This window comes from Heloderma suspectum, chromosome 12 (genome assembly GCF_057233095.1).
Source record: "Heloderma suspectum isolate Gila_16-S chromosome 12, 16-S_ref, whole genome shotgun sequence".
Classification (NCBI taxonomy): Eukaryota; Metazoa; Chordata; class Lepidosauria; order Squamata; family Helodermatidae; genus Heloderma; species Heloderma suspectum.
Window position 1 is genome coordinate 9,380,502 of NC_139469.1, and position 17,064 is coordinate 9,397,565.

Here is a 17,064-nt window from a genome sequence, read left to right on the forward strand (position 1 = left end):
CCCAGCTGGTACATTGTTTTTCTAATGTTTCTGTTAACATGTTGCGGATTTCAAACACATCAAATAAGGGGACAGATCCTTCCTCTCTTTTCTAAGTCAGCCACAAATTTCTTACAAAAACGTAGAGCCAGTGTTCTTAATTTTACCTAATAATATAGAATTGAGAAAGTATCCAAGTTGTCAGTCCACTCATAAAGAGATTCCCAGGGTTCAGGTTTTTAAACTCATGAAATACATTTGCTTAAATGTTGAGCCTATCCCTTTCTTAAAGGCCCAAGTTGCTTCTTTTATTGTATGTTGTTCATCCCATTATTATACTGTGTGTAACAATATTATTGTATGTCGCCTTGTGCAGGCTTGCCTATGTGGATAACTGTCGCTAGGCTATCTGTGTCCACATAGGGATGTTGTTAGTATATCAGTCTAAGCTGATACAGGTGCTCTGTACCACCCACATCTCCAGTGACAATGCTGGATCCAAGAGCGCCCCCAAACTATGAACCCGAACCTTTAGGGGCAATGCAGTTCCCTCCAGGTTGAATATCACTCATCCAGGCAGAAGAAACACTCAGTAACAGTACCTCTGTCTTATGCATACATTACATACATTAGAAACTGCTTAAATGCACAAGTAGTAATATGGCTTTTCCAGTTTGAGAGTCTATGAAAACTATTTCTAAGCTTTTGATCTTTCAGTCATAATTCTCTGCAGCCCGGTGTGTGGGTGTAGGTGCGGTATGTCCATATCTAAAGGTGGGCAGCTAAATCAGCACTTTGATGGCTTTTTTCTCATAGCTCTTCCTGGCTCCTACTTGTGGTTCAGGTGCTTTGGCAAAGCTACACGCTTAGATGTTTGATTTTATGGAGCCAAGTTTGAAAATATATATGGCCTGTCTACTCTCTCATCTGCATATGTCCTGGTTCCAAGATGGGCTTCAACAGCCGGGCTCGCTCTCAAATCTTGTCTGCTGTAATCTGAGTATCAGCGAAACATGGTCTTCTCCTCTGGCACCTCTGAAGCAGCAAAGTATACAAGACTTGACTCACAATAGCACATCAGCTGGAGAAACGAAAGGAACAGCCACGTTCCCATTCAGCTGCTGCAAATTATCCCATTTCCTCCAGAGTGTGTGTGTGTGGGGGGAAGACAATGACATATAGGGAGAGGACAGGTAATCTGTAAAAGCATCACTAGCCCCACTGCACACAATTAGCACCATCTGCATCCAAATTAAACTCCAAAGTCCACGTGTGAATATGTAGTGCACACAGAATTGGCTCTGCAAAGGACATTCCAGATCCCCTTTTATTGCCTCTTGCCTTGTTTATATATCAGTAGTCGCTGCCATCTCTCAGCTGGAGATGGATGGATCCTCACTATCACAAGCATCCTTCTGCTGTTCTCCATCCACTGTTCTCGCCCTCTTGTTTTCAGCTCTCCCTTTCTTTTGTTGCAACTGAAAACTAGTGCATATCAAAACTGCAGCAGGAATATAAAGACTGGGGGGCGGGGGATTAAGCTCCTGTCTCTGCAGCACTCTTTAGAGTCCCAAAGATGGTCAGAGGGCCAGCAGCTGTCTGTCACAACTGAGTTCAGCTGCTTCTGTTTCGGGTTTATTTGGCCGTCACCCTCCATGCTCCACACTATCTAACTTGATGGCACATTTAACGGTTCTCGCTACAAGCAAAGCCATCTCTGCCATCTCTGATGGAAATTGATTTTGGAGCTGAGCAGCTGGACTGGGTTTGTGGTAAGCTCCAGAAGAAAGCGAGCCTGGCGTGTTGGCAAGTGTTCACAGAATGAGTTTGAACAGTTGAACAGCCTTGGATGCATTGACTCACATACTTGGACTCTAGGGAATGAGAATCATTGAAGAGGCTTGTAGGGAGGTCAAGGTATTCCCCACTCCTCAACTGGTTCAAGCAACCCTCCCAAGTCCCAGGGAAGGGGCTTAAGGCATGCAGTGTGGCCATTGTGCAAAGCTATGCAGGTCTGGGTCTACTCAGTGTCTGAAGACTATCTGGGAACATGTTGTACACTGCCTTGAGTTCCATGATGGAAGAAAGGTGGGATTATAAGTGTACTAAATAAATAAAATGCACTTCAGCTCCTAGCCTGCTTCAGTTGCCCTGTTTGATCATCCCTCAGGCTATGGGATAAGAGTATGAAATTCTTTCCTGTCACCACTGAAAGCCCCACCAAACTTCCTCTGTATCTGAGACCTTATCAAAAGCTGCCCGCGTTGTTTGAAGTTTCATTTGCAACAGCCATTAGTTATTTATTTTTGAAGGGCCCAGAAATGTTAAAGAACAAAACAAAATGGAGAATCCTGATCAAAGATTTAGATCAGATTTATTACGTTGATCTTGCTTTTCTGGCCCAAGGACAGAATTAAAAGGACAATAAAACAAAAAGCATCTAAACACTAACACAATCACAATAAATCAACAGAAGTGGAAGCAGTGGGCAGATAAAACCCAAATCCAAAACAGTAGATGAAAAAGCAAGACACAGCATAATGGCAAATGAACAAACAAACAAACCTCACAAACCAAAGGCACACTCAAAACAGAACAAAAATAAATCTGCAAATACCCCCCCACACACACACACACACACACACATTTTTTAGTCTGAACACTAAATGCAAAGGAGCCTGATGGATTTCCTCAGAGAGGGTGTTCTAGAATCTCGGTGCCACCACTGAAATGGCCCCATCAATGGTACCCAAACATCTGATCTCACTTAGGGCAGGACTACAAGCAGCGTCTCAAGTGCTGATCTTAACTGGCACGCAGTGGATGGATGTGGTGCTATCTAACAGACGATATAGCTTTTGTGGATTTATAGCTTTTGTAGATTTCTGTATCCTTCAGGCATGAGGCTACCAGAGGCCATAATCTGGAAACAAAGGCGAATGTTACCCAGTGCTGTTTTTGTTCTGTTCTTCACCGCAACGGCATAATTTGGGTTCCCTTTTCTTTTCAGAGCTACTGAATAGCTGATGGTGGAGGCAAAAAATGGGGTAGGGCTGCTGCCTTCATGTCCTGCTTTGAAGATTCTCAGAGGCATCTGGTTACTGTCCATGGTTGGAACCAGGATGCTGGGTGACAGCAAAGATGGATCTTTGGTCCCACCCAGCAGGACAGTTCTTCTGTTCACTGTACAAAGTTGGTCCACAATACAGTTCTGCATTAGTAATTGTGTATATTATTCTCTGAGGTCTGCATAGCGGTATGTGATATCAAGAGAAATGAAGCTAGTTCAGGGCTAACTGCAGCTTCTGGGCCATTCCATAGTCCTAGGCTAGGAACCTTGTGGCTCATGGCCTAATTCCATGTGGCTCTCAAGATCATCTGGATCTCCAGACCATGTAGGCCCACCCTTGCGTTCTGGATCAACCTCTGGGAATCACTTCGTCTTCCGCTCTGTGTGTGTGTGTGTGTGTGTGTGTGTGTGATAGGGGGATCACTTATGATTTGTCCCCCCAAAAAAGGAAATGCATCACCAAAAAAGAGGACAAAAAAGGACAGTGATTTGCATAATGTTTTCATATGCTAATTTATATGTATAGATACACATTTAAAAATAGTTATTAAAATGTAAATAGAAATACAATCCATTCTTCCCATATTGTGGAAGACTGCGACCAGGTGATCTGGGTGCCTGCCTGCTCAGGTGCCCACTGGTGATGGGCAACCGCTCTGATGGTTCTTTATCTTTACACTTCAATTGGACAGGTCACGCCTTCAAATAGAGAATGCCTCCAAATAGAGGACGGTCCTCTGGCAGCCCTTCAAATAGAGGATTGTCCTCTGTAAAAGAAGACACCTGGCCACTCTAGCTGCTGTGAGGGGCAGGGCAGGGTGGTGCAGAATGAAAAAGAGCTATGGAATCCTGCAATGCTGTAAACTCCATCCACTTTGGGCTCTGGCTCCGCCCATCATCAACTGTGCCCCCTGATTGACTTTTCCAATGGGTCAATTATTCTTCATAGGACAAAGGTTCCCTACCCTGTCATAGGCCATGAACCTGCCCCCAGATATGAGGTCGATGATGGAACAGCAAAAAAAAAAAACCTGTTGGAAGAATAGGGTGGCATGTCTCCATCTGTGGGGGCCTTGTGTCTTGCCTAGGTCCTCAGTTCAGGCCCAAAATAAAATGTGATCTGTCCTTGGAAGGAATGCTCAGCTCCTCTGCTGAGTCTCACAGCCCTCTCTCTCTTTCTCTGGGTGTTTGAGGTGGGGAGGGGGAGACATGGGGCTGCCTGATCCATGTTTTGGTCAGCCTTGCCTTGTCAAAATCCACTGTGTATGCTTTTCTTTAGCATCTGTTACATTATCACAGCACATCAGTATGCTCCAGGAAGATGAAACTGTTCTTGTCTCGCGTTCTTATAAGAATGAGATGTGAAACAAATTTCATGGTGGATTATCACTCAGAAGGCCTTTTCCATTCATCATAAAGTCAGTAATTTCCCAGATAATGTACTGCATCGGACTTGGGGGATGGGGGAGACATTATAAAGCTCAGCTGGTAAACCCTAAAAGAAGCAAATTACATTGTTTTGCCTCCAAATAAATAAGTAATTAGGATGTACTAGTAGTCTTGGCATTTTTCCTCCACTAAAAGACTGAAAAAACAAAGCCAACCCCTGTGATCATCTTCCTCTTCTTCTTTTTGTTTGTCACGATGAATGCAGGATATCAAATTGCATACCGCTTGGCAACCAGCAGCCCGAACAAGTTCACCACGGTGGAAGTTGGCTCCACAGTCAGGCAGTTTGTGGCCACAGATCTCTTCCCCGAATCAGCGTACATTTTCCGAGCATCTGCCAAGACCCGGCAGGGCTGGGGGGAACCCTTGGAAGCCACAGTCATCACGACAGAAAAGAGAGGTAATGACTGCAGCTGGGATGGAACCCTACTTTTGCCAGAGGAATCAGTGTTGCTCGTGTCCCAAGATAGATTACTCAGGCCTGTTGTTGTTGTTACTATTATTAATATTATTATTAATTACATTTCTATACCGCCCCATAGCCGAAGCTCTCTGGGCAGTTTACAGAAGTTAAAACATTAAAATACAGCTTGCTGGGGTTAGCTTGCTGGGGTTGGCTTTTCCTCCCTTATTATATTGGCTCAGGTACAAATGCTGTTTTTGCAGGCCATTTCCCACACACATTCTCATTCTTTGAAAAAAAAATTGTCATTATCAGAAAGAAAATGAAGGATTGATTACACAAATTGAAGAAGGCAGATGTGACCAGTTCCTTGTTGTTTCCTTTGCTCTGCTTTGCTGTGTGTTGTCTTTTCCTAGCAAAATGCCCTTTGTGAAGCAGGGCAGGGTGGAGATAGGGTTCATATATTTTGAGGATCTGGAGCAGGGTGGGGAAGCAAAATGGCATGAGATCCCGGGGAGCAGCGGTCACCCGCTGTGAAGGCTATGGCGCAGGGGTGAAAGCGTCAGGCCCAGGGGTCAAATCTGGCCTCCCGAGGACCCAACCTGTCCGTCTCTGGGGTTGCCCAGACAGCCACACAACCCTCCCCTGGCTCCATCCCCTTTCCCTTGAGCATCAGTCATTTGGTGGTTTCCTGGCTTTCGGGCAGTTTTTTCCCCATACTGAAAGGCTGAAGTGCGGCTCTCCTCAGGCTTCATTAGTGGCACAAAGAGCTCGAAGCTACAATATGCTGGTATTGTTTGGCATGGGGGGGGCGTATTTTGGCCCCGCCACTTTTGTTTTCAGCCCCACTGGAATGTGGCCCCCGAGAATGGAATTTGGCCCTTGGGCTGAAAGACGTCCCACCCGTGCTATAGAGCAGATGCTGCTCATAACCACAACAGTGTCCACAGGTCATGTTCCCCTCAAGAGCAAATAGGAGCCATAGTTTGTATGGGATAAAGTAACTGGGTGCACACAAGGACGCAACCCAGCATTTGGGGCTAAGCCTGCCTTGGCCAGGTGTCAGCACTGGCAGACAGCTGCCAGGGATCTGATGCCCCAGCAAGTCCCACTACCCCTGACATCTGTCCCAGATCCCCCTGTGATGGGCAGCTGGGTCTGGAAAGCTACCATGATAAAGTTTGCACAGTGCCTCAGACATAGCATCACTCTGGGGCATGGTGGGAAATTAAAATGGTGACCTACTCCTGGGGGCTGGCTTTTAAAATTTCCCACAATGCCCTGGAGCAATGCTATGTCAGGCACAATTTAAAATGGCAGCCTACCAGTTGCCTGCCACTGTCTTCAAGTTAGCTTGCTGCCAACCGGACCCTGCGATATAGGAAGAAACCCAACACTTTGCCAAGGGCCCCCTCAGCCCTGAAGCCAGCGCCTTGCCTACTCCACCCTGACTGTGGCAAGCTACAGTTGCCCAGCCTGTCTGTTAAGGATCAAACTTCCTCCTATTGACATTACCCCATTCCAGGCTCTGCTTCTTGGCCATGCTAGAATGTGACCGAACGTTGGGAGAATTTCACTTTGAATGATGGGAATTGGCTCTAAATACTATATACAATATCTTATGGGGGTTGTACATCGCCCAGAGTGGCTGGGTGACCAGTCAGATGGGCGATTAATAAATTTAATAAATAAATAAATAAATAAATTATATATGCATAATTTATTTGCTTTCTGATTGATTAGATTTATAGTCTGCTTTCCCATGGTCGTACTCACTTAAATCAGCATTGCCTAAGACAAAATTAAGAACAATTCAGTACAACATGATAGCAAATGTAAAAGTCATCCTATAGGAAATGATTCTTAAGAGAGCCGGATTTGGCTTCTGGCTGTCCTATAGCAGCAATGATCGGTGATCCTTCTGCATCTTTCCTAGGATATCTGTCTCCCCAAGCTATCTTCAGTTTGTCCATAACTCACATGGTTATTAACTAGATTTTAAATCCAGATGTGCAGAATACCTCCAGCTCCTTCCAAGAGAAAATTATTTGAGGTGTAGGTGAAACAGAGACTAGAAGCAAAGCATGGTGGGCACTAATCAAGAATTTGTTTGCACTTCTGGCTTACCCCCTAGGCTCCAATGAAGTGTGAATGCAGCCACTCATGGGTAAACTGTGCTTAATCCCTAGCAACTCATGTTTGTGTCTCTTTCCTCAATGAATTCCAGTGAGAAGTAAGGACTGTTCACAGAGGCTACAAAGCAGCTTGCTCATATTACGTCTGGCTGCCTCTCCTACGTGCATTGTGCCATTTCATGCTCCCCCACTTCCCAAAGCCGTAGGAAGCTCCAGGGCTGCTTTTTAGAAGGTCAGCTTGTTTGTGTGTAGAGAGTACTGGAGATTTATTATGCCTTTTGTAATAAACTGTGTGTTTACAAACGTACAGTGAGCAGATGGGAATCGAACCCACTTTCAGGCAAGACTGACAGCATGGCCAATAACCATGTAACGTATTGAGAGGGTGGGTGCATCCTTCAAAACGTATATAGCACAAGTTACGATGGAAGACCTCTCAGTCCTGAAAACGTCTGCTACCACATCTGCATGTGATGCAACACCCAGACATCCCTGCCGTTAGGGTGGCTACATGCGAAAGAAGACAGGGCTCCTGCACCTATTTATTATTTCTGTTTATATCCCACCCTTCATATAAAAAAAAAAAATCCAGAGCAGATAACAATAACATTAAAACATCCAATTCCTTCTTCTACACAACTACTAAAGGTGGAAGATCCCTGTCTTCTTTTGCATCTGGCCACCCTACTTGCAACGCTGGTGGGATTTCAGAAAATTAAAACTGCATGAGACTGTGAAGCACCTATCAATGACTAGAATCCTGTCTTTTTTAAGCACCTCTGTGAAAGCTGTCCACCCCACCCCATACTCTCCCACAAATTATAAACAAAACTGCTGGTTGTCTGGAAAACGTGTTTCCCCCTCTTCCTGCCACACCCCTGGCCACGATAAAGCCAATTAAATGAGACTGTGTGGGAGATACTGCTGGGCACATAATAGCCGCATCGCATAATTTCTGTCTTGCTGCAATAACAATAGGCCCTATTATTGTTAAGCAGTTAGGGATACATGGAACACAAGAGCTATTATATAAAACACAACCCACCCACCCGCAAATATATGGCTGTTTGTCCCACCTACATCATATCCTGCTGAGCAGTTAGAGAGAAAAGTAGTTAGGTTTTTAAGAATTGGATGGCAGAAAACACAACATAAAGGCCACAGCTTATGCTGACTGCCACCTAACCCTGAGCATCTGTGCTCATGTATTTGCATGCAGCATTATTCTACCACCTGCCCCAACAACAGTGACGTGATGTGATGTGGGGCCAGTGAGTGGTCAGAAAGCACCTGATGCTATAGCATTGCTGAAGCTAACGAAAGGTAGACTTGATTAGTGGCTAGGAGGGAGAACACAGGAAAGCCCTGTGTGAAGCAATCTGAGTTTTCTAAAGAATGCATTGGATAGAAGTATATTAAATATTTTTTCTGGAGTTTTCTGATGCAGCAGCTGTTACTGCACTTATTTGCTAGTCCAGCAAACAAGGGCAATAAAGAGCTCAGTTGAAGGCTTCTTCTTGTTCCCAAAACATTTACACAAAATGAACGCACATTCATTACGCATTTGATGAACATAAGCCGCATGTCTTCCCTTCAGGCTGAGCTTCTCTTACAGCATGGGAGGGGGACCTTGGACATCCAGATGTTGCCGGACTACCTCTCCCATAATCCCTGCCCATTGACCCTGCTGGTGGGGCTGATGGGAATGCAACAACATCTGAAGGGCCAACGTTGCCCGCTCCTGTCTCACAGGGATAATGCATTTGCCCAGGACTCAAACTGCAGTATTTTTTGAACTGAGGGAAAATACAAATCTTCTCCTGGATAGCCCTATTGCACGTTGTGATAGTTGCGTGGAATGTCGTTGCAGTTGCTGGCACCTGTTGGTTGTTGTGTGGGATGTCATTAGCCTCAAGTGACACAGCCCCCTGCCCCATGCTCACTCCTGTTTGTAAACGTGTATTTTAAAACTTTTAAATTAAATACGTCTGTGATGGCTGTGCATTCCTACAGTACATTTCCATGGTGATCTCCAGAACTCTTGTCCAAAACATTCTTCTTTTTTTAAAGTAGCTCCTGCTTTCCCCATCCCTTTGCTCCCCCATGCTCTGAACCTTCTTTAGAGCCTGAGCACTCTCTCCCTTTCCTGGGAGACAGACTCCACATTTTAAAAACAGGATCAGGTAGAGTGCATTTTTGTTCTTCTCCATGGTCTCTATGCATCACACATAGGGGTTCTGCACCTGTGCATGTGGTCTTTGTGCATCACGCATATGGGCACCTGCATATGTTCTGGAAATTTCTGTAGCTGAGGTATTTGGGGCAGAAGCCCTCCCCCACCGTCCTAGTGCGCGTGTCCCTGGTGGTCTCCCACCTATTTCGCAGTCCTCTTTTGACCGCCATTGCGGTAGCCTCATAGGGAACTTCTCCAGTTGTTCGCTGTTCATAGTACAAGTGCTGAGGGTTTTTTTCTTCTACTACTTTGTCTTTCTGTCCGCTTGTTTTTTTTCTTCCTGTTACTGCTTTGGATTTTATTTGTTTCTTTTGTGTTTGGGATCCTCATGATTGCCTATGGCAATCCCCATTTCGGAAGTGTGTCCATTGTCACAGTAAACTGCCTCCTACTACTGGGCACTCCTTGGAGAGGGGCACAAAGCAGATGCCTGTGCTCATTGTGAAGCCTTTACAAACCAGGCTAGACGTAATCACTCTGACAGGCTGTGGGCTGTTCTGTGGAGGAAAGTCCTTGAAGGGGTGGAGCTCTTGGCAGAGAAACCTGCTATGGCACAGGTGTCAAAGGACACCCCCCCCCCGCAGTCACTGCTGCCTTTCCTCAGCCTTTAGGAGTTTTGGAGATTGATTTTTTCCCTCCTCAAGCCCTGAATTTGGGCCAAACCATCCCACCCACACCTGGGCGGTCGCTGAAGCTTATAGCAGTCAGGGGTTGGCAGTTGTATCGCATACATTTGGCACACTTCTTTGAACATGCAGAGAAGCCTTTAGCATTGTTGCCAGCCTTCTATTATTTGCACTTTTGAAAGGACATAAATGGATTAATTTATCTGCACAAGAAAATGGAGGTGGCTCAGCCATGAGGCCAGGTGAGATGGCAGCAGAACTGGGGCTCTGTTAAGGGTGATAGATCTGACCCATGTGGCACTGCGGTGTCCTATTGAATCATAGAATAGTAGGGTTGGAAGGGGCCTATAAGACCATTGAGTCCAACCCCCAGGTCAAGGCAGGAATCCAAGTCAGAGCATCCCTGACAGATGGCTGTCCAGCCTCGTCTTGAATGCCTCCAGTGTGGGAGAGCCCACCACCTCCCTAGGTCATTGGTCCCATGGTCATATTGTTCTAACAGTCAGGAAGTTTCTCCTGATGTTCAGCCGGAATCTGGCTTCCTGTCACTTGAGCCCATTATTCCATGTCCTGCACTCTGGGATGATCGAGAAGAGATGCTGGCCTTCCTCCCTGTGACAACCTTTCAAGTACTTGAAGAGCGCTCTCATATATCCTCTCTTCTCTTCTGAGGAGCTCCACCCACTGTCTCCCAAATTTAACCTCATGGCAAGGGCCGGACCAAATGAATGGGGGCTGCACAAGAGCACAGTAGCACATGGCCAGGTTCTGTTTGGATTTTCCACCTCTGACTTCAGAATGCCTTGGGCCATCCCTTCAAGAAAACCCGAGGCTTTTTCACGGGAAATAGGAAATAGGTTTTTACTCTGTCCACCACATATCCCTGTGACAAACAGCCACGCTGGAGAGCCAGTGTGGTGTAGTGGTTCAAGTGCTAGACTGGAACCCGGGAGATCCAGGTTCTAGTTCCCACTCAGCCATAAAGCCATTGGGTGACTTTGGGCCAGTCAGTGACTCTCAGCTTAACCGACCTCACAGGGTTGTTGTGAGGATGAAAAAAGGAGAGGAGGAGGAGGATCAGCTATGCCGCCTTGGGCTCCTTGGAGGAAAGGGAAATATAAATGTTACTGTTCTGGTTGTTGTAGATGTTATAATTAATTATGTCTAAAGGTAAGTAAGGACATAATGAATATGGGTCGGGGAGCCATGGTTGATGGAGGCTCTCTGAAATACGTTGGCAGGCACAGGTCATAATGTTCTCGCAGTGGCTATGCTGTAGTCGTCATCTTTTCCAACTCATTTACTTACTTACTTTATTTATTTCTATACTGCCCAATAGCCGAAGTGCTCTGGGCGGTTCACAAAGATTAAAACTGCAGAGTGCAGCATAAAAACAATATAAAGTATAAAAGCTTAAAACCACAATATAGCAGTTGTTGTTGTTCAGTCGTTAAGTCGTGTCCAACTCTTTGTGACACTGTGGACCATGGCACGCCAGGCATTCCTGTCCTCCGCTCTCTCCCAGAGTGTGCTCAAGTTCATGTTCATTGCATCGGTGATGCTATCTTGCCATCTCATCCTCTGCTGTCCCCTTCTCCTTTTGCCTTCAATCTTTCCCAGCATCAGGATCTTTTCCAGGGAGTTTTCTCTTCACATTAGGTGGCCAAAATATTTCACCTTCAGCTTCAGGATCTGTCCTTCCAATGAGCAGTCAGGGTTGATTTCCTTTAGGACTGACTGATTTGACCTCCTTGCAGTCCAGGGGACTCGTAAGAGTCTTCTCCAGCACCACAGTTCGAAAGCATCAATTCTTCGGCGCTCAGCCTTCCTTATAGTCCAGCTCTCGCAGCCATACGTTGCTACTGGGAAAACCATAGCTTTGATTAGATGGACCTTTGTCGGCAAGGTGATGTCTCTGCTTCTTACTATGCCGTCTAGGTTTGCCTTAGCTTTCCCCCCAAGGAGCAAGTGTCTTTTAATTTCATGGCTACAGTCACCATCTGTGGTGATCTTGGAGCCCAAGAAAGTAAAATCTGTCACTGCTTCCATTTCTTCCCCTTCTATATGCCAGGAAGTGATGGGGCCAGATGCCATGATCTTCGTTTTTTTAATGTTGAGTTTCAGACCAGCTTTTGCACTCCCCACTTTCACCCTTAACAAGAGGCTCTTTAGATCCTCTTCGCTTTCTGCCATTAGGGTGGTATTGTCTGCATATCTGAGGTTGTTGATCATTCTCTTGGCAATCTTAATTCCGACCTGTGATTCATCCAACGTGGCGTTTCTCAATTATGTACTCTGCATATAAGTTAAATAAGCAGGGCGACAATATACAGCCTTGTTGTACTCCCTTCCCAATTTTGAACCAATCGGTTGTTCCATGTCCAGTTCTTACTGTTGCTTCTTGACCCTCATACAGGTTTCAGTATAGCAGTACAATCAGAATAAAACCTAGGAGCAATGCAGAGATTTAAAATACAGATTTGAAGCACCAGAGCTAAAAGATTAGGAAGCTAAAAAGCTAAAATACTGGGAGAATAAAAAGGCCTTGACCTGGCACCAGAAGGAGAACAACGTAGGTGCCAGGCGAACCTCCCTAGGGAGCTCGTTCCACAGCCGGGGGGCCACAGCAGAAAAGGCCCTCTTCCTGGTAGCCACCTGCCTCACTTCCTTTGGCAGGGGCTCCCGGAGAAGGACCCCTGAGAATGATCTTAGGGTCCAGGCAGGCACATGTGGGAGGAGGCGATCCTTCAGATAACCTGGCTGTTTAGGACTTTGAATGTTAACACCAGCACTTTGAATTGGGCCCGGAAATGGACTGGCAGCCAGTGCAGCTGGAAAAGTACTGGTGTAATGTGATCTTGTTGGCCAGTCTCTGTTAACAATTTTGCTGCCCTGTTTTGGACTAGCCGAAGTTTCTGGACCATTTTCAAAGGCGGCCCCACGTATAATGCATTTCAGTATTCCAGACAAGAGGTTATCAGAGAATGGATAACTGTAGCTAGGCTATCTCTGTCCAGGTAAGGGCATAACTTGTATGAATCGGCCCTCACTTTACCACCAAATATGGACAAAACTAGAAATGTCTAAGCTAAGCATGGGGTTGCTGCTCCCAAAATAGCAGCTCCATAACGTTTAATAAACCAAAATTTGTCACAAGACATCATTACATGGTGCATTCCCCACCCCCTGCCAGTTCCACATTATTGGTGCTGCAGCGGGGGCCGGGGAGACATAGGGCATGATAGCATCATCTCCTGTTTTCCCCTTATAGAGAGAGAAGTGGAAACTGGTGGGACTACTGTTTTTGATGGCAACCCCATGATTTTATGGCAACCCCTCCCTTCCTAGGGAGGTGAGAGTGGCACCCTCCTTGATATGCTTTCACAGGCATGTAAAAACTTTTTTGTTCCAGCAGGCCTTTGGGGATAGCTAGTCTGGACCTGTGAGAATATGATGGATGGATACTATGGTTATATTTCTTGTTGTCTTTTAACATTTTGATATTTCATACAATTTTAATATTATTGTTGATTTAATTATATTTTTAACTTTTATATACCTCTATTTATAGGTTTTAACTGTACAAGTTTTAATGTTGTAAAGCCACCTTGAGTCCCAGTATTGGGAAAAAGGCAGGATATAGTAGTAGTAGTGGTGGTGGTGGTGGTGGTGGTGTCACATTCGCTCCCCTCTAAACCAGGTTTTTCAAAACGAGCACTTGGGAGTTAGCCACTCATATTTAAATTTCATTCACATTTAATGGGAATTGGGCACCTCAATAATCCCTTAAGCTCCGTTAGAAACCTATGTGTCAAACAGGTCTGTAGAAATACAAAGCTGGTCCTGAGCTCCTTATTGCCAGGTGCACTTGTTAAGACCAAAGCAGCACTGAACTTCTATAATCCTTTGGATTTTCAGCATTACTGTGTTACCCTTTAGGCTTTTTGATACATGTTGGCCAGCATCTGTGAGATTCTGCATTGCAATTCATGCTGGCAAGAAACTACTTCCCCCCCGCCCCCACAATTTGGAGGGGAAGGGGCAGTAGAGACCCATATCCTTAAAAATGTAGGAAAGCCGATAGTTCAGTGGTGGAGAACATCCTTTGCAATCAGAAGGTCCCAACTTCAATCCCCAGCACCTCCAGCTTAGTGATTGAGTGATTTGTTTTATTTATTTAAAGCATTTCTATTCCACTCTTCAACCCATGAGATTCCAGGACGGTGTATAATATAAATAAGAAATATTTTAAAAACTCCTACAATACAGTCAAACTAATATACAACAGCCATAATAAAAGACATAAAATTTAAAAAAAGAATCCATTACAAAGGCGGACTGAGAAGTTATACAGATTAAAATGCCTGGGCAGAAAGATCCATCGTAATGTGTAAATTAAGCACCCGGCATAACCTTTTAGGGAAGGTGCTCCAAAACTGGGGTACCACCACAAAGAAAGCCCTGTCCGCAGTAATCATATAGCACCCTTCTGATAAGGAAGGTAGTAGTTGGAGTGGGGCCTCAGCAGGCAGTGTTAAGAGGCATGCAGGCTGGTATGGGAAGGCAGCCAGTGCAATTTTTAAATACTGGGGTACTGTGAACCAACATGGCAGTTTCCCTTGAAATTCTGGCAGCCAAATTCTGCGGTAATTGGAGCTTCCAAGTCATCTTCATGGGCAGCCCCATGTATAATGCATTACAGTGATCCAGTAAGGGGTGGGGGGTATCATAGCATAATCACTGTGGCCATGTAGCTCAGGACTGGGAACTCAGTAAGATCTCTGCCTGACACCCTGGAAAGCCATTGCCAATCAGACCCTGAACTAGATGGAGTCATATTACACCATTGGCTGTACATTCGTTACAGAGCCCAATTCAAGGGTCCAGCTATCACCTTTAAAGCCCTAAAAGGCTTGGGGACCACTTGGACCACTTCCTCCTGTACTATTCCTCCCATGCATTAAGATCTTCAGGGGAGCCCCTTCTCTGAGTTCTATCAGTGGAAGAAAGTCACTATGCATTTACAAAGGAGAGAGCCTTCTCTGTGGTGGCGCCTCAACTTCAGAATGTCATTCCAAAGGAGATACGATTAGTACTGCCCTTTCAACACTAAATTAAAATGTTCCTTTCTGCCCAGGCATTTTAACTTCTTTTTTTTAGCTTGCCTGTTGTGTTTTTGTTTGGTTTGCTAGTTGAAGAGTTGTTGCTTTTCATTTGTTTGATTCTGCTTTCACTATGTGCTTGTTGTTTTTTACATTGGATTTGTTTTTTTAAAATGATGTGTATACCGCTCTGGGATCCCTAATGGATGAAGGGTGGTTTATCCATGAATTTAAAAATACATTAAATAAATGGGTGGATCAAAGTGCTGACACGACATAAGACAGCTTCATATATTCACAGGCTAGCCTTGCCTGTGCATGTACTCTCTACTGAGTCACGGGGTCCTATTTGCCTTTTCTGCCAGAAATAATTGCTCTTTGAATTGTCTAAACAATTCAAAGGACTGACAGGGATGGTTTCCTACATGCCGTCAGGGAGTTTGCATGGCAGTGAGGAAGACCTTTGAAATCATTAGGAAGAAACGGACTAAAACTCTGTCACGGGGGAGAAAGTGAATACAAGATAGGATTCCCGCACCTGCTTTAGGCACACACATCAGACGAAATTGTCCAATCCCCCTGGGCCATCAACAAACACTTGCTTGCTCCAGCAGAATGACCCTAAACACTTCAGTGCTGACCTTTGCATTGTGTCGTACAACTCGCTATGTCTCGCTATGTCGGTGTCGAGAATTCTCCAAGGCTGATGGCTTACAATCCTTTTGGCACCATCTGCTAAGAGACACTGAGCTATAAAGGAAATGTTTTCAGAGAGGTGGTGGGGCAGCGGGGAGAGAAACCCCAAGCAAAAACTGTTCTTTGTGGAAAGCTGGAGATTCAGGCAGCCAGAGGTGTGCATTTACGGAAACAGGTGCTGATGGAGTTGAATCGAATGAGTTTCTCAAAGGCTAGTCGCCATGGTGTCGCCAATCAATGCCTGCTTTATTACATGGCACACATTTTAATCAGAATCGATAATCTCTGTGATAAACAATTAAGCAATTATTCCTTACTCTATTGAGTTTTTCTATTGAAATCGATGAGTGCTGAGAGACAGTGCCAGGTAAGTGTTCTGTATTTAGGTATCACGGTGCTTCCATTCCCATCTCATACATGAGGCTTAACCATTCACTGGCCCCAGGGATTTCTCTGCTGGCTGTGGGACTGGCTGATTTATCTAATGCTAAAGCTTCGGGGTGACTGAGCACAAGAAGAGGGATGTAGGATGAGGCCCTGGACTAGCTGCCAGCAACTGGCGTCCTAGGCAAACCATGCAGTTGGTGCCCCAAATCCCATGGGGAGATCTAGGATGAGGTTTTTGGTAAACTGGGAACATTTTGCCCGTTCTCCATTTAATGAAGAGATGACCCCCGCCGCCCCACACCTTCGGAAGCAGGCGGGTGGCCTGAGTCGGCTCCACCACCCCCAGTCAGTCCCTCGCTCACCTCCATAGCCTCAGTCATATTCCCTCTGTACATGCACAGGAAATGAAATAACAGAATCTTTTTAAATGTTATTTGTATTTTTATTCATTTGTATTCCCCCTCCCCTCAAATTTGGCGCCCCACTTAACTTGGCACCCTAGGCAGCCACCTAGTTCGCCTATATGGACGGGCCGCCCCTGGGTAGGATGTGTGTGAGCTGCTTCCCACATCACATTTGCCCTAAAAGGGTGTATGATGGTGGTGTAGGGATTATTTAAAAAGTGTATCTAGTCACATGAGAAGATCACAGCAGTGGCCATTTTGCCAGTGGAAGACAGGGGCGGAAAGTCCACCCAGCTAAATACTGCCTACTCCGAGCAGCAGCTGCTCTTCAAAATCTCAGACAGAAGCTCTTTCTCATCACCTGCTCCTGTTTTTGTTTGTTTGTTTCCTGGAGATTTAAAAAGGATTGTTGAACAAGGGATGTTGCAGGTTCAGGGGATCTCATAAGAACGGGTAACCCTGTTGGGCTACTTGCAAGGAGGTGCCAGTCGAGTGGCTCCCTGCTTGAGTACCCCCTGCCACCTCCATGGCTGCCCCTCCTCCTTCCTGTGCCCTCCAAGTGGACCCCACACTTATCTGG

At 45.5% G+C, this 17,064-nt stretch overlaps 1 protein-coding gene across 3 annotated transcripts in view; it reads left to right on the forward strand.

Annotated features, from left to right (window-relative positions):
- The window catches only part of SDK1 (sidekick cell adhesion molecule 1), an 851,863-nt gene that overhangs the window by 728,511 nt on the left and 106,288 nt on the right, over positions 1-17,064 (forward strand). For all 3 annotated transcript variants that reach the window (XM_084818282.1, XM_084818285.1, XM_084818283.1), the window contains exon 29: positions 4,704-4,898. In XM_084818282.1, the coding sequence (XP_084674408.1) occupies positions 4,704-4,898 (195 nt within the window). The remainder of the gene's footprint in view (positions 1-4,703; positions 4,899-17,064) is intronic.